Source organism: Sphaeramia orbicularis, chromosome 7, assembly GCF_902148855.1.
Source record: "Sphaeramia orbicularis chromosome 7, fSphaOr1.1, whole genome shotgun sequence".
NCBI classification, from domain to species: Eukaryota; Metazoa; Chordata; class Actinopteri; order Kurtiformes; family Apogonidae; genus Sphaeramia; species Sphaeramia orbicularis.
The window spans coordinates 53,895,013-53,922,085 of record NC_043963.1 but is presented as its reverse complement, the minus strand read 5'-3'; the positions used below and the strand labels follow the sequence as shown (position 1 = coordinate 53,922,085).

Below are 27,073 nucleotides of genomic sequence, written 5' to 3'. Positions count from 1 at the left end.
TATATATATATATATATATATATATATATATATATTATTTTTTTTTTTTTTTTTTTTTTAATTTTTTTTTTTTTTAATTTAATTTTTTTCTTTACCAAAGATATAAAAATCTTACTATAAAGACTTGAAACAAGTAAATTCTGCTTCAAATATAATTGTTATTGTTGATAATCCTTAGATGATATTTTCTTATTTTAATAAAACTTGATTAGTGTAATTTTCTTACTGCACTGCAAATAATTTTACTTTGAAATAAGACATTTTAACTCAATAATGATTTTAATTTTCTTTTGTTTTTTGTACAGGCCTTTTTTTCGTGTGAATAAGAACCTCAAACTCCTTTTTTCACTTAATCTGCCACAAATATCAGGTAGCGGCGCCTGTTGATGCAAAAGGAATGTGATACAGTGTTCATTTTATACTCAAGTGACTTTTTTGCTGAATTTTATCATCTGTAAAACTAAAGGAGAGTGGCAAGCAACAGTCTGAAGTGGAACCATGCACTGTGAACTAATGTGAAAACCTTCTGTAATCCCTCATTGTTCTGTGAAAAGCTTGAAGGTGTAAATCTCACATTATCATCATCATCATCATCATCATCATCATCATCATCATCATCAGTGAACCCAGAAGAACCCAGTGGACTGACTGACAGGTTTTCTTTTCCTGTGTACTGCAGCAGGTGTCAGCGCCATAAGGCTCTGAGTTTAAAATAATCTGTCTGATCACAGTTCATTCACAGCGGGTTGTTGTTGTTTTCATCACCAGCTTTTCTGACAGAAAAAAGTGGGAAATGTGTGGGTGGAGTCATCACACATATGATCTGATCACCTGAGCAGGATATACTGCTAATGTGTGTACGTGTGTGTTTGTGTGTATGTGTGTGTATGTTTGTGTATATGTGTGTTTGTGTGTGTGTGTGTACGTGTGTGTGTGTCTGTGTGTGTACATGTGTGTGTGTGTAGGTGTGTGTGTGTGAGTGTGTGTATGTGTGTGTGTACGTGTGTGTACATGTGTGTGTGCGTGTAGGTGTGTGTACATGTGTTTATGTGTGTGTATACATTTGTGTGTGTGTACGTGTGTGTCAGTGGCGATTTCTCTCAGACTGCAGTGGAAGCCCGGCTTCCCCTAAAATTACGAAAATTAAATGGTTAAATCTGTTCGGTTGTGTTGACATTTCATTGACTACAAATGTGTTAGAACACGTTCATCTCACAGACAAGTTCGTTCAGAATCAGCTTTATCACAAACTAAAGGACGTGATGTTGTTCACTTCTCCTCCATTCCCGTGTCTGTGTTTTCTCCTCCATCTCTGCTCAGTGCATTTGTCCGTAGACTGTGTCCGTCTCTGGGCTTCAATGGGACTGAGTGGAACAGTTTTTTTCATTGTCTCAAAACTGGACGGTAATTGGATAAATGCCACGATGTTGTCCCGCCCCCGGACGCCGGGCATCTCCGGGGGTGAATGGAGCTGTGGGTGGAGCTCAGCCGGGCCGGACGCCAGAATCCCACGTGCTGATTGGAGGATCAGTTGAAAGGCTGAATCCCGTTTGACTGACAGCTGTTTTCAGATCTGCTCCTTCACTGACACAGTTCAGTTTAATACCGTCACACATTCTGCTGTGAAATCAGAGAAACCACTAAGAAATTACTTGTTCATTTCTTGCACTGTAAATAAAATCCACTCATTGTACTTCCTCGTTTTAATTTAACATAATTTCAGCGTTTTCATGTTTCAGTTCCATAATTTAATCATTTCTAGTTCAGTTTAATATCGTTTTGTAGATAGTTTAAATCAATCAAACTGTCGGCTCGGTCGGAGTGAAAGGAGCATCTGTAGTTTAAAAAGGCTGAAGTCTTACACCCACAACACAATGGGCCAAGGCTGTTTAAGCAGCCCAGCTCTGCTGGATATTGAGAGGACACTGGTCCAGTCCCTGGAAAAGACGCCTACTGGTACGATAAGGTCACTGAGCATTTTCTTAATTCTTTTTTTTTTTTTTTTTTTTTTTTTTTTTATGTAAGCCGACAATGAGCTTCCCCTGTCTGAAAGACGAGCAGCTGCCACTGGTGTGTGTGTGTGTGTGTGTGTGTGTGTGTGCTGCAGTGGTGTCTGGAAACCGTTGAACTCTTCTTCAATGACAAGGTTCAGTGGTTTATTGTGATGGTTAACTTCTGTTTATGGGTGTTACGTGCCAGGAGGTCTAGGGTACTGACACATAACAAAAACAAAAAAAAAAAGAAAAAGATGGTCCGGGAGACCGCAAAGGAGAAGCATGGAGAGCAGGTCGGTTGTAACTAAAAGACGGAAAATTTATTACAAAAAAAAAAGTACATGGCCACAGTCACTTAACACAAAAGAGATTAACATCAGTTAAACAAAAAGCGAACTGCACGAACGGCAGCGATGAACCCCGTCTCTCTCATTGTGGTTGGAGTTCAGGCTTTTATAGGCTGGTGATTGAAGTCAGGTGTTTCCAGTCAGCCGAAATGGGAAGGCGGAGACAAGGAAAAGAAAAAAAACAACAGCCAACGGCCCCAGCCGTAACAATGGGACTTTTGGTTCATGAAACATCCTTTAAAACTCTTGTAGGAACAAACTGTTTCCTGTGGGATTGATGTGTTGGTGTGGCAATGTGCAATGGGGGGGGGGGCACGCATGTGCGTTTAGGTCAGTAACTGCACGTGTGCATTGGCTTCCATCCTGCTGATAATACTATGGGGGCAGGGGGCTGTGCCCCCCCGCAGAAGTGACAGTGACACTTGATGCTCATTTCTCTTTGCCCTACCTTCTGAAGCTTCACAAACTTTCATTTGAGGGGGCAGGACGTTTGGCCACATGATGATTTTTTTTGTATGAAATGTTTGGTGTGGCGGCAAGGACTTTGTCGTGGTGTGGAAACACTGTGAACAAACTGAATGAAGGTAGTTTGTGTTTAATCTGTTCTGAAGTGTCTCTGTCCTCAGTCCTGTGGGACTACCTTGGTCATGTGTCTGTGTCTCTCAGGTCCAGTCAGTGTCCTGGTTCTGTCCTGTGTAGACTGGTACCCTGTCCCCCTGTGGACACAGTACTGTGGACAGAACCATCACACATGGGCCTATCCGGGTCCAGGACCAGGACGGGGGACCAGTTCCAGATCTGTAGTGGATTCTAACAGTTTGTGGTCCATACTCGTATGGTTTCCATAAATATGTGCGTCCAGGTGGAAACAGTCCAACTGGGTTCAATGGTGTCATACGTAGTCCACATCTATATGTGGCGCTGTACTTCCCATTGTTATGTTCATATTTGCTCAGGTTCTTCACATTTTTTTTGTTAAAGGATAGTAAACATTTTCATGTAATTTTACCTTTTTACACTAAAACAAAGGGACCAAATTATAGTTGTAATTATTTACAGTTTATTCTTTTATAATGTTCCCGGTCAGACCCACTTCAGATGGATTTGTGCTGTATCTGGAACCTGAACTAAAACGACTTTCACACCTTTGACTCATATCTCATATTGTTCATATCTTCAGTATAATTTTTGCATTTCAAAAACTCATTCCACAGGCTGGATTGGACCCTTTTGTGGGCCGGTTTTGGTCCATGGGCCATATATTTGACACCCCTGCTTTAACCCATAAAGACCCAGTCATACTTTTGTGGCAGTTCCTAAATGACATTTCCTCTATATTTAACCTTTCTTCAATTATTTATCACTATTAGTTCTAATATTATTCTCTCTATTTTGTGTTTTTTTTAGTGAAATCAGGTATTTTCCTAAATGAAATGGACTGATCATGCAGATGTTCATTAAAGCTCAGGTTAAAGTTGAGGGTTATTATATCAGAAACAGAGAACACTGAAGAAATAGTGACTTTTTCCAACAAAATATATCATTAACTGATGGGTCAACAAACAAATGGGTTAACAAATGGGTCATATCTGATGACCATGAAAAGATGAAGAACTGTATTTTACACCAATTATTGACATGGATTGATAGGATTAATGGATCAACAGGAATTAAATAGTTTACATCAGTAGATGGTTTAGGTTAAAGGTGGACGTTTGAGTCTTTAAGGGTTAAAGGTGGACGTTTGAGTCTTTAAGGGTTAAAGGTGGACGTTTGGGTCTGTAAGGGTTAAAGGTGGACGTTTGGGTCTGTAAGGGTTAAAGGTGGACGTTTGAGTCTTTAAGGGTTAAAGGTGGACGTTTGGGTCTGTAAGGGTTAAAGGTGGACGTTTGGGTCTTTATGGGTTAAAGGTGGACGTTTGGGTCTGTAAGGGTTAAAGGTGGACGTTTGGGTCTTTATGGGTTAAAGGTGGACGTTTGAGTCTTTAAGGGTTAAAGGTGGACGTTTGGGTCTGTAAGGGTTAATGTCAGATACATTCACACTGAGGTAGAAAAAAAAAGTTCTTTGTTTTACTTATATGCACTACTCGAGTAGTTAAAAAAAAATCAAGGGTTGGAGTGGATTTGATCATATGTGGACAGATAATTAGCCGTATATAAGTAGGTGGGGTAATGAGAAGCTTAGGCCTGGCTAGCCAATCAAAATGCAGAATGCGAGACAATAGACCAATGAGCTTTCCTTTTCATAGTGATCATCCAGAGCCGGAGTATCCTGTTATCCAAGGGCTCTGGGCACCACCTGTGAAACTGTTTTATCTGAATACACCCCAACAGGAAAATGGAGATATCCTGAAATCTCCACTTTGGCTGGACTTTTCATAAACCCTCATTTTCGGTGGGCCCATCACTGTCGTGTAAACGATAGGCGCAAACGCAGAGAAAAATCAATTTTTCCAGATAATCGGCAATGCGTAAATGGTTCCTAAATGTCAAACCAAACCTGACGTTATGTCAATGCTAATGAAGTTGTTAGCTAGCTAACGTTAGTTAACAAGACAGAAAATGTAAGCTCCAAATGTAAACATTGACTGTGTTGTTCTGTCACGACATTCTCCCTTTGGCTTTGACTGTCGTGGTCGAATAAAAGTCATGACTGAGGTTCCAGACCCTGGACTGACCTGGAACAGTATTCTAGGACTTTGTTCAAACCAGAAGTCCCTCAGATCTTTTGTCGTCCTGGTCTCTGGACCATGGATCTGAAACTGCACCTGCACACACTGGTATGACGCTAACTGATGTCAATCAAAGATAAATAAATAAATAAATAAATAAATAAATAAATAAATAAATAAATAAAATTCTAAATGCTGTTGTGTCATTGCATGTGGGCGTGTCCTCTGACCCTCAGCGTTTTAATCAATTTGTACGAAACAGCGTAAATGTAGAAACAGCAGTAAAACCACATTCACTGATGAAATGACATAAAGGATGAAACTTCCTGTTTGGTCTGTTTTTGTACAGGATGGTCTGAACGCCTCCAACGGCAGCGTGGCAGATAAAAACAACCGTTACGACATTGGAGAGCTGGCGACGTCTTCTCTGATCGGTGAGACACACACACACACACACCTACACACACACACACACACACACACACACACACACACACACACACACACACACACACACAGGTTTACTCCATGTTGTGTTTCATTATGAATTACATTTGAAACCAGGAAAAAAGCAAGATGGGAAATTACATCTGCAACCATGGGAGGCCTGTAATGAAATTTCCCTCCTTCCCTTATTCACACACACACACACACACACACACACACACACACACACACACACACACACACACACACACTCTTTCCTGTGTGGGTCTGCCTCATCAGCGCTGCTCTCCATGGGTGGGGGGGGTCATTATGGGACTGAATGTGTTCTGCTTTGCTGAACTCTTCCCAGTCAAAGCTCCTTTATCACAATGACAGTATAATTATGCAGCCTATGAAAACCTCATGAATACATCAGACATATAAACATATTCAGGCTGAAAGGCAGACACATGCTCCGCTGTGACAGGATCAGTGCAGGAAGAAAAAAAAACAACACATTTTACTCACACTTTCCAATCAGCAGTAAAATTAGTGATGGAAGTTCTGCAGACATGAGTTAACCTCCTGTTAGAGCCGATCAGATCCAATCAGACCGGACAAACTCAAATATTCATGTACAAACAGGATTACATTTACAATAATGACAAAATTATTACCACATTTTTCTCTGTCTGTGTTTAAAAGATACAGGCTGATTTGATTTTATGGACATAAATCAGTGCCTGAAGCTGTACCAGCTCCGCCAACAAACACAAACTGTATTAAAGCTGTGAAAAATGTCACAGTGGAGACACGACAAATGACAGAATAACAGTTCTGGTTTGGGTTTGACCCCTCAGCCAACTGTGGACCGAAGGGGTATTATAATCGATTTATCATCTGTCTGTCTGTGTATCTGTCTGTCTGTCTGTCTGACAACTAATTCTACTTTTACGGTTCTAGTAATAGTAGTACTGTTCTAGTAATATTAGTACTATTCTAGTAATATAGTACTACTATTATCAGAACAGTAGGATATTACTAGAATAGTACTAATATTACCAGAACAGTACTAATATTACTAGAACAGTACTAATATTACCAGAACAGTACTAATATTACCAGAACAGTACTAATATTACTAGAACAGTACTAATATTACCAGAACAGTACTAATATTACCAGAACAGTACTAATATAACTAGAACAGTACTAATATTACCAGAACAGTACTAATATTACCAGAACAGTACTAATATTACTAGAATACTACTATTACTATAAATTAATATTACTAGAACAGTGCTAATATTATCAGAACAGTACTAATATTACTAGAACAGCGCTAATATTCCTAGAACAGTACTAATATTACCAGAACAGTACTAATATTACTAGAATACTACTATTACTATAAATTAATATTACTAGAACAGTACTAATATTACCAGAACAGTACTAATATAACTAGAACAGTACTAATATTACCAGAACAGTACTAATATTACCAGAACAGTACTAATATTACTAGAATACTACTATTACTATAAATTAATATTACTAGAACAGCGCTAATATTCCTAGAACAGTACTAATATTACCAGAACAGTACTAATATTACTAGAATACTACTATTACTATAAATTAATATTACCAGAACAGTACTAATATTACCAGAACAGTACTAATATTACCAGAACAGTACTAATATTACTAGAACAGTACTAATGTTACTAGAACAGTACTAATATTCCTAGAACAGTACTAATATTACCAGAACAGTACTAATATTACTAGAATACTACTATTACTATAAATTAATATTACCAGAACAGTACTAATATTACCAGAACAGTACTAATATTACTAGAATACTACTATTACTATAAATTAATATTACTAGAACAGTACTAATATTACCAGAACAGTACTAATATTTCTAGAACAGTACTACTATTACTAGAACAGTGCTAATATTACCAGAACAGTACTAATATTACCAGAACAGTACTAATATTACCAGAACAGTACTAATATTACCAGAACAGTACTAATATTACCAGAACAGTACTAATATTACCAGAACAGTACTAATATTACCAGAACAGTACTAATATTACTAGAACAGTACTAATATTACCAGAACAGTACTAATATTACTAGAACAGTACTAATATTACTAGAACAGTACTAATATTACCAGCACAGTACTAATATTACCAGAACAGTACTAATATTACTATAATAGTACTAATATTACTAGAACAGTACTAATATTACCAGAATAGTACTACTATTACTATAATAGTACCAATATTATTATAATTGTATTAATATTACCAGAACAGTACTATTAGATTAGATTAGATTAGATTAGATTAGATTAGATTAGATTAGATTAGATTAGATTAGATTAGATTTAATTTATTGGTCCCCGTGGGGAAATTCATCTTCACTGACTGAACATTACAAGAAAAAGACAGCAACATTATACAACACAGATAACAACAACAACAGTAGGGGCAGACATAACAAAAAGAGACATTGATGAAGTGACAGTTGCAGACTGGTCAGACTGGTCAGCCTGTCAGCGGGGCCTGGTGTTTAGGGCTGCTATGGCTGCGGGGATCAGGCTTTTCCCAAGACGGGCCCTCCTGAATTTTAATGTCCTGTACCTGCGTCCTGAGGGTAGTGGGATGAAGTAGCGGTGTAATAGGTGCGTGATGTCCTGGACTATTGTGTTTGCCATTCGGGTGATGGATCTGTTATTTAGTTCTGTGAGGTTGGGTGCGGGGAGGCCGATGATTTTAGCAGCTGTATTTGTGATGTGTGTGAATTTGGCTCGGTTAGTGACGGAAAGCATGGTATAAAAACATGTGGAGCAGTACAGGAGGATGGGTTGGATGATACTTTTGTAGAGTAACAACAGGAGGTGGGGTGCAACATGTAATCCTTTAAGTTTGTGGATGGCTGACACTCTTTGTTGGCTCCTTTTTTGAATGTCCGTGGTGTGCTGATCAAATAGTACTACTAATATTACTAGAACAGTACTACTATTACTCTAATAGTACTAATATTACTAGAACAGTATTAATATTACTAAAACAGTACTAATATTACCAGAACAGTACTACTACTACTCTAATAGTACTAATATTACTAGAACAGTACTACTATTACTATAATAGTACTAATATTACTAGAACAGTACTAATATTACTAAAACAGTACTAATATTACCAGAACAGTACTACTACTACTCTAATAGTACTAATATTACTAGAACAGTACTACTATTACTATAATAGTACTAATATTACTAGAACAGTACTACTATTACTATAATAGTACTAATATTACTAGAACAGTACTAATATTACTAGAACAGTACTACTATTACTCTAATTGTACTAATATTACTGGAACAGTACTAATATTCTACTATTCATAATTGTGATTCATAAATTCACTAAACTAAACTCCAACAGGCTGACTAAAGGTCGATGTATTTCATCTACTATTATTATGGAGGCAGTTTTACAAAGTGTTTCCAATTCTGTTTTTTTTTTTTTGACACATAATAAAATATGCATCAAAAAGATGCGTCCTTCTTAATGAATAAATCCTAACAGATCAGTAGTATTCTGGGCTGTTCTTGGTTGAACAGTAATAGCAGTCGTCCCATTAGTCCCAAACATAAGTGTTTTTTTTTTACTTTCATTTCCTGTTGAGTTGAAAATGAACACAGAATAATGTTTATTATTCTTTGGGGGAATATACTACGACACAGCGTGGACAGAATCCAAAATGTTCCATTTACAAAACAAATGGGGTTTTCCTGCAGGGTGCACATCAGTGGATGCAAAGCCCAGCTCTGCCTTCAGCCTGAACACAAGCTTTAACAGAGTCGACCCAGTGGGATACGACCTGTCACTGCAGCAAGATGGAAAAACACTGAAGACGCAGAAGAACAGACATGTACTGACTAAACTGAAGACGCACAGAAGAACAGACGTGTACTGACTAAACTGAAGACACAGAAGAACAGACATGAACTGACTAAACTGAAGACACAGAAGAACAGACATGAACTGACTAAACTGAAGACACAGAAGAACAGACATGAACGGACTAAACTGAAGACACAGAAGAACAGACATGAACTGACTAAACTGAAGACACAGAAGAACAGACATGAACTGACTAAACTGAAGACACAGAAGAACAGACATGAACTGACTAAACTGAAGACACAGAAGAACAGACATGAACGGACTAAACTGAAGACACAGAAGAACAGACGTGTACTGACTAAACTGAAGACACAGAAGAACAGACATGTACTGACTAAACTGAAGACGCACAGAAGAACAGACATGAACTGACTAAACTGAAGACACAGAAGAACAGACATGAACTGACTAAACTGAAGACACAGAAGAACAGACGTGTACTGACTAAACTGAAGACACAGAAGAACAGACATGAACTGACTAAACTGAAGACACAGAAGAACAGACGTGTACTGACTAAACTGAAGACCCACAGAAGAACAGACGTGTACTGACTAAACTGAAGACGCACAGAAGAACAGACGTGTACTGACTAAACTGAAGACACAGAAGAACAGACATGAACTGACTAAACTGAAGACACAGAAGAACAGACATGAACTGACTAAACTGAAGACACAGAAGAACAGACATGAACTGACTAAACTGAAGACGCACAGAAGAACAGACATGAACTGACTAAACTGAAGACGCACAGAAGAACAGACATGAACTGACTAAACTGAAGACACAGAAGAACAGACATGAACTGACTAAACTGAAGACGCACAGAAGAACAGACATGAACTGACTAAACTGAAGACACAGAAGAACAGACGTGTACTGACTAAACTGAAGACACAGAAGAACAGACATGAACTGACTAAACTGAAGACGCACAGAAGAACAGACATGAACTGACTAAACTGAAGACACAGAAGAACAGACGTGTACTGACTAAACTGAAGACACAGAAGAACAGACGTGTACTGACTAAACTGAAGACACAGAAGAACAGACATGAACTGACTAAACTGAAGACACAGAAGAACAGACGTGTACTGACTAAACTGAAGACACAGAAGAACAGACATGAACTGACTAAACTGAAGACACAGAAGAACAGACGTGTACTGACTAAACTGAAGACACAGAAGAACAGACATGAACTGACTAAACTGAAGACGCACAGAAGAACAGACGTGTACTGACTAAACTGAAGACACAGAAGAACAGACGTGTACTGACTAAACTGAAGACACAGAAGAACAGACAAGAACTGAATAGAAAAACACCTGGGATTTAGTGGATTAACCCTGACTGACAACTGGCTTTATACCCTTGTATCCTTACATCCTTATATCCTTATACCTTTACATCCTTATATCCTTATACCCTTATATCCTTATATCCTTATATCCTTATACCCCTACATCCTTATACCCTTATATCCTTACATCCTTATATCCTTATACCCTTATATCCTTATATCCTTATATCCTTATATCCTTATACCCTTATATCCTTATACCCTTATATCCTTATACCCTTATATCCTTACATCCTTATATCCTTATACCCTTATATCCTTATATCCTTATACCCCTACATCCTTATACCCTTATATCCTTACATCCTTATATCCTTATACCCTTATATCCTTATATCCTTATATCCTTATATCCTTATACCCTTATATCCTTATACCCTTATATCCTTATACCCTTATATCCTTACATCCTTATATCCTTATACCCTTATATCCTTATATCCTTATACCCCTACATCCTTATACCCTTATATCCTTACATCCTTATATCCTTATACCCTTATATCCTTATATCCTTATATCCTTATACCCTTACATCCTTATACCCTTACATCCTTATATCCTGTTACGCCCCGGCCTAGGGGTTCACCAGGGCGAACATAATAGGCTCAACTTTTGTCCCCTCCCAGCTCCCAAGCACACACGTCAGTCAAAAACTAAAATTCACAGTATTTATTATCAGTATTTTGTTCAACTAAGGAAGGGTTAGGGGAGGGTGCGGCTAAAACAACAAACAAAATATCTTCTTTTACAATTCAAACTAACTTACCTAACCAAAATAAATGCAAGAAATAAAATACAGAAAACTTACCTAACTACCTAACAAAAGCAGGAGAAAAGGTGAAAACAAAAGAGCCGACCTCCCCTACCAGAAAAAGGTTCAATTTAACAAAAACTATTTACAACTACAAACAATCAGATTTTTCCAGGAGCCCGAAGACTGACGGTCACACACACGAACACAGGGTTGGGAGCTGACAGGAGGCAAGAGCGAGCAAGGATGGGAGCTCCAGGGCCATCTTTAAAGGGCTGGGCAATCATGCTCCACCAATCAGCAACCTGCAATAGACAGACACAAAAGGGCACAGCACACCTACAGGACGGGGGAGAACACACACACTAAACAGAAAACACATACATATACATAAAAATAGATAAATTATGACCCAGGGTCATAACAATCCTTATACCCTTACATCCTTATACCCTTACATCCTTATACCCTTATATCCTTATACCCTTATACCCTTATACCCTTATACCCTTACATCCTTATACCCTTACATCCTTATACCCTTATATCCTTATACCCTTATACCCTTATACCCTTATACCCTTACATCCTTATACCCTTACATCCTTATATCCTTATACCCTTACATCCTTATACCCTTATACCCTTATATCCTTATATCCTTATATCCTTATAGCCTTACATCCTTATATCCTTACATCCTTATACCCTTACATCCTTATATCCTTATACCCTTATATCCTTATACCCTTACATCCTTATACCCTTATATCCTTATACCCTTACATCCTTATACCCTTATACCCTTATACCCTTACATCCTTATACCCTTACATCCTTATATCCTTATACCCTTATACCCTTATATCCTTATACCCTTACATCCTTATACCCTTACATCCTTATACCCTTGTACCCTTATATCCTTATACCCTTACATCCTTATACCCTTATACCCTTATATCCTTATACCCTTATACCCTTATACCCTTACATCCTTATACCTTTACATCCTTATACCCTTATACCCTTACATCCTTATACCCTTACATCCTTATATCCTTACATCCTTACATCCTTATACGCTTACATCCTTATACCCTTATACCCTTATATCCTTATACCCTTACATCCTTATACCCTTATATCCTTATACCCTTATACCCTTATACCCTTACATCCTTATACCTTTACATCCTTATACCCTTATACCCTTACATCCTTATTCCCTTACATCCTTATATCCTTACATCCTTAAATCCTTATATCCTTATACCCTTACATCCTTATATCCTTATCTCCTTATATCCTTACATCCTTATATCCTTATATCCTTATACCCTTATACCCTTACATCCTTATACCCTTACATCCTTATACCCTTACATCCTTATACCCTTACATCCTTATATCCTTATCTCCTTATATCCTTACATCCTTATATCCTTATACCCTTATACCCTTACATCCTTATACCCTTACATCCTTATATCCTTACATCCTTCTATCCTTATACCCTTATACCCTTATACCCTTACATCCTTATACCCTTATACCCTTACATCCTTATATCCTTATATCCTTACATCCTTATATCCTTTGGCTCCTGCTGAAATCCTTCCTTTGCTTCTCTTTACATTGTGTTTTTTTTCCCTCCATCCCATTTTGACACTTTTTAACCTTTTTCAAATATAATTTCATACACCAGTCTTTTTTTTTTTTTTTTTTTTTACCCTGTTCTCTTTTTCCACCTCTGCCTTTTCAACCTTTCCTTTTTAATGTCATTTTAATTTCCAACATGACCTAGGTTTGCTGTCACTTTCTCTTCAGCTCTTCATTCTTTTAAGACCTTTGTACCCTTGTCTCATATAATTTATGTGGAATGATTGCAGTTCTGGCCTTTGTTTCTCTTCCTTATGAAAATATTCCATTGGACTGTATGGATTATCTCAATTATTCTGCTACTCTCAACAGCACCAGGGATGAAACACAACACCACTGCATTAAAGAAAACAAAATGCTCTGTTGTGTTTAGGCTTGGACACTGACTTGCCTAAGGTTCAATTAGATTTAGCTGTAAAAACATGTCAGGGTTGGGAAAAGACCATGGTTAAGGTTAAAAAAACAGTTAAATCTAGAGGGTAGTCAGAGTGCAGAACTTCACCAAAGGTCCAGTCGGATTCTCATTCCACAATATCATTAAACCACAAACAAACCACAAATTATGAGCTGTACTTTCTTTTTCTTTAGTGGAGGTATAATAAACATCCATAAGGAACAGCTACAGAATTATTACAGTTGGAAAAAAAGCAAAAATATTCACTTTCAGCTTGAAACAGGAGATATCCATTGGCGTCCTGTGTTCTGTGTTCCACCTGTCATACATGTATTTATCAGTGTCATATTTCAAACTATAGGGTTAGGGTTAGGGTTAGGGTTAGCATTAGCGGATTAGGGTAAACGGACAACCTAAAACAGAGGGTTAGGGTCAGGGTTAGCATTAGCGGGTTAGGGTTAACGGGCAGCCTAAGACAGAGGGTTAGGGTCAGGGTTAGCATTCGGGTTAGCATTAGTGGGTTAGGGTAAATGGGCAACTTAAAACAAAGGGTTAGGGTCAGGTTTAGCATTAGGGTTAGCATTAGTGGGTTAGGGTTAACGGGTAGCGTAAGACAGAGGGTTAGGGTCAGGGTTAGCATTAGGGTTAGCATTAGCGGGTTAGGGTAAATGGGCAACCTAAAACAAAGGGTTAGAGTCAGGGTTAGCATTAGGGTTAGCATTAGCGGGTTAGGGTTAACGGGCAGCCTAAGACAGAGGGTTAGGGTCAGGGTTAGCATTAGGGTTAGCATTAGCGGGTGAAGGTAAATGGGCAACCTAAAACAGAGGGTTAGGGTCAGGGTTAGCATGAGGGTTAGCATTAGCGGGTTAGGTTTAGCAGGCAGCCTAAGACAGAGGGTTAGGGTCAGGGTTAACATTAGGGTTAGCATTAGCAGGTTAGGGTTAGCAGGAAGCCTAAGACAGAGAGTTAGGGTTAGCATTAGTGGGTAAGGGTTAACGGACAACCTAAGACAGAGGGTTAGGGTCAGGGTCAGCAATATGGTTAGTATTAGCAGGTTAGGGTTAGCGGGCAGCCTAAGATAGAAGGTTAGGGTTAGCATTAGCGGGTTAGGGTTAGCAGGCAGCCTAACACAGAGGGTTAGGGTCAGGGTTAGCATTATGGTAAGCATTAGCGGGTTAGGGTTAGCGGGCAGCCTAAGACAGAGGATTAGGGTTAGCATTAGTGGGTTAGCATTAGGGTTAGCATTAGTGGGTTAGCATTAGTGGGTTTGGGTTAACAGGCAGCCTAAGACAGAGGGTTAGGGTCAGGGTTAGCACTAAGGTTAGCATTAGCAGGTTAGGGTTAGTGGGCAGCCTAAGACAGAGGGTTAGGGTTAGAATTACTGGGTTAGCATTAGTGGGTAGCCTAAGACAGAGGGTTAGGGTTAGAGTTAGCATTCAGGTTAGAATTAGTGGGTTAGCATTAGTGGGTAGCCTAAGACAGACGGTTAGGGTCAGGGTTAGCATTAGTGGGTTAGCATTAGCGGGCAGCCGAAGACAGAGGGTTAGGGTTAGCATTCAGGTTAGAATTAGTGGGTTAGAATTAGCGGGCAGCGTAAGACAGAGGGTTAGGGTTAGCATTAGGATTAGCATTAGTGGGTTAGCATTAGCAGGTAGCCTAAGACAGAGGGTTAGGATTAGTATTAAAATTAACAAGTTAGCATTAGTGGATTAGTATTAGCAGGCAGCCTAAGACAGAGGGTTAGCATTAGTGGGTTAGCATTAGCAGGCAGCCTAAGACAGAGGGTTAGCATTAGTGGGTTAGCATTAGCAGGCAGCCTAAGACAGAGCCTCTTATCCAGTTCATTCAGTCTCTTCCTGTCTCCGTCTGTACTGCCCACTCCCCAGAACACGACACCATAGAGTACTGCAGAGACCACCCCAGGGTCGTAAAATGTCCAGAGAAGAGCCCCGCCCACTCTGAAGGACCTCAGTCTCCTCAGCAGGTGGAGGCGACTCTGACCCTTCTTTAAAAAATACCAAAATCAACAAAACGTGAAATGGAGCCCAGACCCAGTGTTCTGTGTTTCTGTCCACACAGATTTTTTTTAGTGTTCTATGAAAAACAGCCCATTTCACCTCCAACATTGATTTAATGGATTTAAAGGAGCCCCTCAGACAGTTGGGTTCTCTGCCTGGGTTCTAGTTGATGTGAATGTGATGAAGGGCCTCTCCTTGGGGTGGGGGGTTATATTTTATACTTCATGGTTTTATTCGACTGGCTCTGTCTTGTCACACTGAACATCTTTTTAAAATCTGGACAGTGTGCCTTATGTTTATGTCTGTCTGTGGAAATTGTGTTAACCGTTGTATTGTGTCTGCTCTGGCTGGATTCCATTCTCTGTATGTGCACAGGTGGTCTCATCAGCTGATTTTCATTTAAAAATGTATTCTCAGGCTCCTCCCATCTGATCTCTGTACTTCTATGCAGAAAAAACAACAACAATATGTTCTGTGTTAGCAGAAAAACATACTGATGGTGTTTCCTAGAGCCAGAACAGAGTTAGAGTTAGGGGTAGAGTTAGGGGTAGGGTTACCATTAGGGATAGGGTTTGGGTTAGGATTAGGGTTAGAGTTAGAGTTAAAAAAAAAAAAAAAAGGGGGGGGGGGGGGGGCGGCATTGCAAAAAAGTGAAAAAAATTTAAGGATGGGGGGGTTGTCAGGGCTAAAGTCATGGTTAGGACTAGGTTTGGAGTTGGGGCTAGAGTTAGGGTTGGGGTTACGGTTAGAGCTGGGGTTAGGGTGAGGGTTGCAGTCAGGGGTTAGGGTTAGGGTTAGAGCTGGGGTTAGGGCTAGGGTTAGAGCTGGGGTTAGGGTGAGGGTTGCAGTCAGGGGTTAGGGTTAGAGCTGGGGTTAGGGCTAGGGTTAGAGCTGGGGTTAGGGTGAGGGTTGCAGTCAGGGGTTAGGGTTACAGTCAGGGGTTAGGGTTGGAGTCAGGGGTAGAGTTAAGGTTAGAGTCAGGGTTAGGTTTGGGTTAGGGTTAAGGTTCTGGGTTTGGGTTAAACTGTAGTAATGATCTGATAAGGGTTAGGGTTTAAGGTCAGAGTCAAGGTTAGGGCTGCTGCCAGATGCAATGTCAGGGCTGGGTCAGGGCTGGGGTAAGGTTTTGGGTTGAGTTAAGCTATCCTAGAGAGAAAAAAAAAGGGGGGGGGGTGCATATTGAATCAAAGGGTTGGGGTTGGAAGAAAGAGGAGAAATTGTGGTTGGATGGGATATAGGAAGAGTAGGAAGGGAGGGGGAAGGGTGGGAATTGATCTGAATTACTGGTTTGCTGGCCTCCGTAGTGTCACAACCGGGTGAGGGTTTGTCCAGAAAGGCGCTATTTTTGGATTCCATATTTCTACTGTAGGTTTAAAACAACTGTGGCATGAGGGTAGATGTTAGTGTCGACTTAAAGTTTAGATGGCACGAACTTGACAGCGCCACCTGGAGGGACGGCTCCAGGACCAAAGCAACTGAAAACAAGGCCATGCTTGGTGTGGACATGAAGCGAGACGTGAGACCGAATTAAACAAAATTACAAAGTTAAAGTTTACTTTCGTTTTCACAATTTGTTAAAACACTATAGGGCTGTAGGTAAAATAAATAGCAAACACTAATCAACATTAAAACAGGAGATCATTTCCGGAATGGCGAGAGGCAAAGGAATGCGAGTCATGCTTCAACTCAAACAAAACAGAATGCAAAACACAGCAAAACATGCAAAATAAATGGCAACATGCAAATCGAAAACATAAGCCAAGCACAGCAAATACGCATTACATGCAAGCAAATAATAAAATAATCACAGCAAAAATAATAATACAGCAAGCAATAAAGCAAAAATAAGGTTCGCAAAACTTAACCAAACTCACCAAATGAGGAATCTGATCTACTCAGAGGAAGCCAAACCAGCGTTAATAGTCCAATTTTCCCATAAGTATAGATGGAGAGTATTTGAATGGATTTGTCCGAGCACACCTAAACGCACCACTAGGATGCCCAGCGTGGCAGTCGACAGGACTCCCATCTTCAGTTTTGGAGCCGGTACCGAGCGGTGGTGCTGGACTACACTGGAGGCTGATGGGACAAAGCTGGACAAAACAACGGGTCCTTTCTGGGAGCGGCAGTCCTGGTCGTGGACCGCAACCTGGAATTCTCGTGCCTGCTGGAGAAGGCACGTGTTCGTGGGCAGCGAGAGGAGGGGGAAAACTGGACAGAGCGGATCAGGATCTAAAGTGAAGCGTAATTTGGGTCAACTTCGACCTAGGGCCCATATTACAAGACGGAGCAACAAGCGACTCACCCCAAGCTAGATATCCCGAACCCATGGTGCAAGCCGAACCAGAGCACCTGGGCACACAGGCATGCTCCAAATTAAGAAAACTCTGACCGGTTAACAAACGCTGCAACCGCAGCATCTGAACCAAGTCCAGTGAGCGTGCACGGACCACCCACTACTTATAGGCTCTGCTCAGTGCCACCTACCAATCACCACACAAGTAAAGGTGCACATCGACATTCCACCATCTACCAACCATTCATACACCCCCACATTTGTACTAATGAGGGCATTTCAGAGTGTAGACACAGGTTTCCGGTCACACAAGCCAGTTCTACTGTATGTTGATGGTCTCAAACCTGCTCTGTCTTGTAAACCAGTATTTCAGTATCAGTATTTGATCAGTGTTTGGGTTTGGGCTGAGGGTGTGTTGTGTTCTAGTATCTGCAGTAAAACACAAACGGGTTCTTAGATGATGTCAACTCCACTAAACCTCGTATTTAATCAGATGTTCTTCTAGAGACTGTTCAGGACGTTTGGACTGTTTTCTGTGTTTTTCGGACTCATCTGATCTTCAACAACAGGAATGAATCCAAATCAAACAAACCTGTAAACAGTCCCTTTGGTCCATGGTCCATCTGAGCTAAACTGTCCCCATATTTATATAAAATGTGTTCCAAACAGAAGTGTGTAATGAGTGCAATGACACAACGAAACACAAAGAAACACAAAGAAACCTGGTGGAGCCACTGTTTGAACTGGACCAACTCACTGATGTTTATTTATTTATCTGTTGGACATATTCACACCACATATCCATCCCATAATAACTCCTATTTTCACAGGCTTTCCAAACATCCCAGTGGGTCAGGACCTGGAACCTCAGACGGTGACAGTGGATGTTGTTGATGTGTGTTCAGGTCTTTGTTAGTGGGCAGGATGTGTCCTCAGGACCTGGTCCAGCTTGTCCTCTATCTGCTTCAGACGGGTGTCAAGGACCTGGTCCAGTTTGTCCTCTGTCTGCTTCAGACGGGTGTCAAGGACCTGGTCCAGTTTGTCCTCTCTCTGCTTCAGAAGGGTGTCAAGGGCCTGGTCCAGTTTGTCCTCTATCTGCTTCAGAGGGGTGTCAAGGATCCGGTCCAGTTTGGTGTTGAGGGTGGTTATGTCCGGCACCAGGGAACCGATGTCAACGTTCTGGAAGTCGCTGGTGTAGTTTTCACATCTTTTTCCATAGTATTCGTCAGGACAGTCACATAGGATTTCATTGGAGTCCATCAGCTGCCTGCACTTGCCTCCGTTCCAACAGGTGTCCGGTAAGCAAACATCTGGCAGCTGTATGGACATGTAGACGTTCACCTTGTACCTATAACCATCGAGGGTGCACTCCACCTGGTTGGAAAGAGGTGGTGGTGACATCGCTGGAGGATGACGATAGAAATAATGCAAAACTTTGGCAAATTCTGAAAAGCTTGTATAATCTAGTACGGGTTCAAGGGCGGAAGTCAAGGGCGGGCCTATGTAGTCTCCAGTGCGCACCTGAAAGGAACAGTCCTTTGACGTCTGTTTAAGGGCCAAACACTGGGTATTAGCAAAGCATGTCCGAGCACCAGACACAACGTCCTCTCGGGTTTCGGTCTTGTGCGTTTCCTTCTGGATGTATCCCACCCCCACCACCACGTCCCCCACAGGTACACGCCACATATGGACCAGTTTGTAGTTGGCTTCATCATTCTGCTCATACACCATCACTGCCCACTTGTACCAGAAGTACTTCTCATCCAGAGTCTTTTGGACGTTGGCAGCGATGTCCTGTTTTTGGTCTTTGGTGAATCTGGTGCTGACCTCCTTCACGTCTTTCACCAAGTACTGCTCAAAGTTGTCCAGACAGAACTGCAAAGAATCGTTCTGAGCTTTGAAGACATTCTTGAACATGCTGTTATGTTCGTTCTGTTTATGTGATGCGTGGAATCCGATGAGTTTCCAGTAGAGCTGGTTGAGGACCATGCCTTTCCACAGCAGACCACTCAGGTACATGTTATAGCGGCCCATCTCACTGATGCTGCACTTAAACTTGCCCCTCAACAGGTTGTTGATGTTCTTGCTCAGAGATGTGCCGCTGACCGTCAGGTAATGGTAGATGTTTGCCACGCTACCCTCAGTCCCAGAATTCTCATAGAAGTTGGCGAAGATCTCCGCCAGCCTCAGCTTCTCCTCTTCACTCGTCACCAGCCTGAGGTTCTGCTGAAGCTCATCTAACTTCATCCAGGCGTTCAGGATGCGAGTCTCATCTCGAGAGTAGACGCTGGCAAAGTTGAACCACTCCACGTCAGTGGCCAGGTCGGATATCTGGAAGGCCAGAGAGTCCAGTCTCCGGTTGACTTCGCTGAAGCTGTTCTTCAGCTCCTCAATGTCGCTTTTCTGAGGGATGATTGCCAAAACCACACTGATAAATGAGCAGACCAGACTTCCGATACCAGGCGCCAAACTGGCAAAGTTGGCCAAGCCCTTGAGCACAGAGGACAGCTTCTTAGGTTGGACTTGGTTTGTCACCTCTGTGACCGTGGTCAGCAAGTCTACGCCTAACTGGAAACCACTCTGGATCCTTTCTTTGGTGGTGTCATCGAGCGCTCTTTTAATCCTGCGAAGGGCTGAGAGGTCAGCAGGTGAAAGGTCATGTGACTCAGCAGCCGAGGTCGTCCAATACACAAAGACTATGAGTGAGAACGACAGAACGATGGAGGACATCCGAGGGAATGCCATGACTGAAACACAGAGAAACAACATTTAAGAAAGAAGTGGACTGAAGTCTAAAGGGTCAACATTTAAGACAGAAGTGGACTGAAGTCTGAAGGGTCAACAGTTAAGATAGAAGGGGACCGAAGTCTGAAGGGTCAACATTTAAGACAGAAGTGGACTGCAGGAAAGACTAAAGGGTCAACATGTAAGACAGAATTGGACCGAAGTCTGAACAGTCAACATTAAAGACAGAAGTGGACCGAAGTCTTAAGGGTCAACATTTAAGACAGAAGTGGACCGAAGGACAGTCTGAAGGGTCAACATTTAAGACAGAAGTGGACCGAAGTCTGAAAGGTCAATATTTAAGAAAGAAATGGACCAAAGTCTGAAGGGTAAACATTTAAGACAGAAGTGGACCAAAGTCTGAAGGGTAAACATTTAAGATAGAAGTGGACCGAAGGAAAGACTGAAGGGTCAATATTTAAGACAGAAGTGGACCAAAGGAAAGACTGAAGGGTCAACATTTAAGACATAAGTGGACCGCAGGACAGAATGAAGGGTCAACATTTAAGAAAGAAGTGGACTGAAGGAAAGACTGAAGGGTCAATATTAAAGACAGAAGTGGACCAAAGTCTGAAGGGTCAATATTTAAGACGCAAGTGGACAAAAGTCTGAAGGGTCAACATTTAAGACATAAGTGGGCTGAAGAACAGACTGAAGGGTCAACATTGAAGAAAGAAGTGGACTAAAGAAAAGACTGAAGGGTCAACATTTAAGAAAGAAGTGGACGAAAGTCTGAAGGGTCAATATTTGAGAAAGAAGTGGACTGAAGGACAGACTGAAGGGTCAATATTTAAGACAGAAGTGGACCGGAGGAAAGACTGAAGGGTCAACATTAAAGAAAGAAGTGGACTGAAGGAAAGACTGAAGGGTCAATATTTAAGAAAGAAGTGGACCAAAGTCTGAAGGGTCAATATTTAAGACGCAAGTGGACAAAAGTCTGAAGGGTCAACATTTAATACATAAGTGGGCTGAAGAACAGACTGAAGGGTCAACATTGAAGAAAGAAGTGGACTAAAGAAAAGACTGAAGGGTCAACATTTAAGAAAGAAGTGGACGAAAGTCTGAAGGGTCAATATTTGAGAAAGAAGTGGACTGAAGAACAGACTGAAGGGTCAATATTTAAGACAGAAGTGGACTGGAGGAAAGACTGAAGGGTCAACATTAAAGAAAGAAGTGGACTGAAAGACAGACTGAAGGGTCAACATTTAAGACAGAAGTGGACAAAAGTCTGAAGGTTATTTATTAAGCACAGAAGTGGACTGAAGGAAAGACTGAAAGGTCAACATTTAATACAGAAGTGGACCGAAGGAAAGACTAAAGGGTCAACATTTAAGACGGAAGGGGACCGAAGGAAAGACATAAGGGTCAACATTTAAGACAGAAGTGGACCAAAGTCTGAAGGGTCAATATTTAAGACAGAAGTGGACTTAAGTAAAGACTGAAGGGTCAACATTTAAGACAGAAGTGGACCAAAGTCTGAAGGGTCAATATTTAAGACAGAAGTGGACTTAAGTAAAGACTGAAGGGTCAACATTTAAGACAGAAGTTGACTGAAAGGTCAACATTTAAGACAGAAGTGGACAAAAGGACAGACTGAAGGGTCAATATTTAAGACAGAAGTGGACCAAAGTCTGAAAGGTCAATATTTAAGACAGAAATGGATTTAAGGACAGGCTGAAGGGTCAACGTTTAAGACAGAAGTGGACCAAAGTCTGAAGGGTCAATATTTTAGACAGAAGTGGACTGAAGGATAGACTGAAGGGTCAGTATTTAAGACAGAAGTGGACCAACGTCTGAAGGGTCAATATTTAAGACAGAAGTGGAATGAAAGGTCAACATTTAAGACAGAAGTGGACCGAAGGACGGACTGAAGGGTCAACATTTAAGACAGAAGTGGACCGAAGGACAGACTGAAGGGTCAGCATTTAAGACGGAAGTGGACCAAAGTCTGAAGGGTCAATATTTGAGACAGAAGTGGACCGAAGGAAAGACTGAAGGGTCAACATTTGAGACAGAAGTTGACTGAAAGGTCAACATTTAAGACAGAAGTGGACCGAAGGACAGACTGAAGGGTCAACATTTAAGATAGAAGTGGACTGAAGGACAGACTAAAGGGTCAACATTTAAGACAGAAGTGGACCAATGTCTTAAGGGTCAATATTTAAGACAGAAGTGGACCAAAGTCTGAAGGGTCAATATTTAAGACAGAAGTGGACCGAAGGACAGACCGCTGGGTCAACATTTAAGACAGAAGTGGACCAAAGTCTGAAGGGTCCACATTTATGACAGAAGTGGTTCGAAGGACAGACTGAAGGGTCAACATTTAAGACAGAAGTGGACTGAAGGACAGACTGAAGGGTCAACATTTAAGACAGAAGTGGACCAAAGTCTGAAGGGTCAATATTTAAGACAGAAGTGGACCAAAGTCTGACGGGTCAATATTTTAGACAGAAGTGGACCAAAGTCTGACGGGTCAATATTTAAGATAGAAGTGGACTGAAAGGTCAACATTTAAGACAGAAGTGGACCGAAGGACAGACTGAAGGGTCAACATTTAAGACAGAAGTGGACCGAAGGACAGACTGAAGGGTCAACATTTAAGACAGAAGTGGACCGAAGGACAGACTGAAGGGTCAACATTTAAGACAGAAGTGGACCGAAGGACAGACTGAAGGGTCAACATTTAAGACAGAAGTGGACCAAAGTCTGAAGGGTCAATATTTAAGACAGAAGTGGACCAAAGTCTGAAGGGTCAATATTTAAGACAGAAGTAATACTAATAACAGTACTAATACTACTATTAATACTGCTAACACTTCTACTACTACTACTCATAATAATAATAATAATAATAATAATAATAATAATAATAGTAATAATAATAATAATCATCATAATAATAATAATAATAATAATAATAACACTACTAAGACTACTACTACTAACTCTACTCACACTACTCGTCCTCCTATTATTATTCCTCATTGTGAGCTGTATCTGTAGAAGTCCATCTGTTACCTGTGAGCTCTGTGTCAGTCTGTGTTTGTCAGGATTTAACATGTGATCTTTATTTATACACAAACTGAAAGGAAGGAGCTGGTTTGTCCAATCAGCATCGAGGGAGGGATGGATGGATGGATGGAAGGATGGATGGATGAACCTAGTTCCTTCAGGTCATAGGTCATGCAGGCGTAAATCTTGCCGTTCTGTCTCATCCAGAAACATTACATAAATCTAAACCTTTTACACATCTGATGAATACAGTTCAGTTTAATACAGTTCAGTTTTTAAAGCGACACAGTCAAAGTCTACAGTTCATATGAACAGGACTGTATTTAATAATTAAACCATTTGTATTTACTCTGTTCAACTGAGTTCAGTGACAGGAATTCATGTGTGTTTGGACAAATGGATTCACTGCCTTTTACTAGGAAATGCACGACTATATAAAAAACAGCACATTACAGCAGTTAGAAACAGGTTAAAACAGTAAGAAACGGGTTAAAACAGAAACAGGCTAAAGCAGTTACAAACGGGTTAAAGCATTTAAAAACGGGTTAAAGCAGTTAGAAACGGTTTTTTTTTACCTGGTTAAATAAAGGATTGATTTGAGCAAAAATAAAAAATGTCATGTCCTGGTTTGACCTCAGTCTGTAAGGGCGTTCCATTGGACAAATCCTGCAGTGATTCATATGTTTGAGCTCCAGTCATTTGTTTCACTGATGCAGTAGCTTCTCATTTCTTTAACATCCATCAGTTTGAAACAGAACATAAAGGTTGGACTGTGGTTCAGTAGAAACAGGTCATGTGGTCTGATGAGTCCAGACTGACCCTGTTCTACCGATGGGTGACAAGGTGCATGAAGTCATTACCCATCATGCCTAGTTTGTAAATGTAAATATTTTCATAGTGTCGCGTTATTTTTTTTCACATTAAATCAAGAATAAACGGTGTAGTTGTCCGATATTTACAGATGATGTTATTATTTGACTGGATCCCATTGGTCTGTTTGTGGAACTGGAACTAAAACCAGTTCACCCTTGACTGTTCACACCGTCAGTGTAATTTTTGCACTTCACAAATTCATCCCACGGGCTGGACTGGAACCTGTGGTGGGCCGGTTTTGGCCCATGGACCACATGTTTGACCCCCCTGCTTTAGGTAATGAGTTTATAGCTATGGCAAACCACCTGTTTGTTTTTTTTTTTTACTCAGTACATAATTCATAGAGTTGTGCAGTTCTGCCTGAGAGACAAAACTCTGGGACAGACACATGCAGGCCCTGATGTGCTCATTCAGATGACACATTAAATGTGACTTCTATCAGTTTGAAGTGGGAGTAGGAACTGAAGAAGGGCTGCACAGTTTCGGCCAAAACTAAAATCCTGATTTTTTTTCCTCTAAAAAATTTGATCTTTGATTTAAATTTTTTGGGTAAAATGACAAAAGACAACAGAAGTCAGCATGTTGTTTTTGTGAGCAGCCTGCAACGCAAACCACTGCTCCCGACCTCAAATCTGGGATGGGCCCACAGAACCAGTGTAAGTCCAGTTTAGGACCACATATGAAAGAGGTCCGGGTCAGATTTAAGACCACATATGAAAGTGGTTCAGGTCAGATTTAGGACCACATATGAAAGTGGTCCAGGTCAGATTTAGGACCACATATGAAAGTGGTCCGGGTCAGATTTAGGACCACATATGAAAGTGGTTCAGGTCATATTTAGGACCACATATGAAAGTGGTCCGGGTCAGATTTAGGACCACATATGAAAGTGGTTCAGGTCATATTTAGGACCACATATGAAAGTTGTCCAGGTCAGATTTAGGACCAGAAATGAAAGTGTTCTGGTTCAGATTTAGGACCACATATGAAAGTATTCTGGGTCAGATTTTGGACCACATATGAAAGTGGACCGGGTTAGATTTAGGACCACACATGAAAGTCATCCGGGTCAGATTTAGGACCACATATGAAAGTGGTCCGGGTCAGATTTAGGACCACATATGTAAGTGGTTCAGGTCAGCTTTAGGACCACACATAAAAATGGTCTGGGTCAGATTTAGCACCACATATGAAAGTGGTTCAGGTCAGATTTAGGACCACATATGAAAGTGGTCCAGGTCAGATTTAGGACCACATATGAAAGTGGTCCGGGTCAGATTTAGGACCACATATGAAAGTGGTTCAGGTCATATTTAGGACCACATATGAAAGTGGTCCGGGTCAGATTTAGGACCACATATGAAAGTGGTTCAGGTCAGATTTAGGACCACATATGAAAGTGGTCCGGGTCAGATTTGGGACCAGACATGAAAGTGTTCTGGGTCAGATTTAGGACCACATATGAAAGTGTTCTGGGTCAGATTTAGGACCACATATGAAAGTGGTCCGGGTCAGATTTAGGACCAGACATGAAAGTGGTCCGGGTCAGATTTAGGACCACATATGAAAGTGTTCTGGGTCAGATGTAGGACCACATATGAAAGTCGTCTGGGTCAGATTTGGGACCACATATGAAAGAGGTCTGGGTCAGATTTAGGACCACATATGAAAGTGTTCTGGGTCAGATTTAGGACCACATATGATAGTGTTCTGGGTCAGATTTAGGACCACGTATGAAAGTGGACCGGGTCAGATTTAGGACCACACATGAAAGTATTCTGGGTCAGATTTTGGACCACATATGAAAGTGGACCGGGTTAGATTTAGGACCACACATGAAAGTCATCCGGGTCAGATTTAGGACCACATATGAAAGTCGTCCCTGTCAGATTTAGGACCACATATGAAAGTGGTCCAGGTCAGATTAAGGACCACATATGTAAGTGGTCCGGGTCAGATTTAGGACCACACATGAAAGTGGTCCGGGTCAGATTTAGGACCACATATGAAAGTGGTTCAGGTCAGATTTAGGACCACATATGAAAGTGGTCCGGGTCAGATTTAGGACCAGACATGAAAGTGTTCTGGGTCAGATTTAGGACCACATATGAAAGTGTTCTGGGTCAGATCTAGGACCACATATGAAAGTGGTCCGGGTCAGATTTAGGACCACATATGAAAGAGGTCTGGGTCAGATTTAGGACCATATATGAAAGTGTTCTGGGTCAGATTTAGGACCACATATGAAAGATGTCTGGGTCAGATTTGGGACCACATATGAAAGTGGTCCAGGTCAGATTTAGGACCACATATGAAAGTGGTCCAGGTCAGATTTAGGACCACATATGAAAGTGGTCTGGGTCAGATTTAGGACCAGACATGAAAGTGTTCTGGGTCAGATTTAGGACCACATATGAAAGTATTCTGGGTCAGATTTAGGACCACACATGAAAGTGGTCC

General features: G+C 40.9%; 1 protein-coding gene across 1 annotated transcript; it reads right to left on the bottom strand.

Annotated features, from left to right (window-relative positions):
• Nucleotides 1-18,856: 18,856 nt before the first annotated feature.
• On the bottom strand, nt 18,857-20,689 carry LOC115422495 (SE-cephalotoxin-like). The gene has a single exon (XM_030138841.1). It carries the CDS (start codon nt 20,687-20,689, stop codon nt 18,857-18,859), a length of 1,833 nt encoding a protein of 610 aa, XP_029994701.1.
• Nucleotides 20,690-27,073: the final 6,384 nt, after the last annotated feature.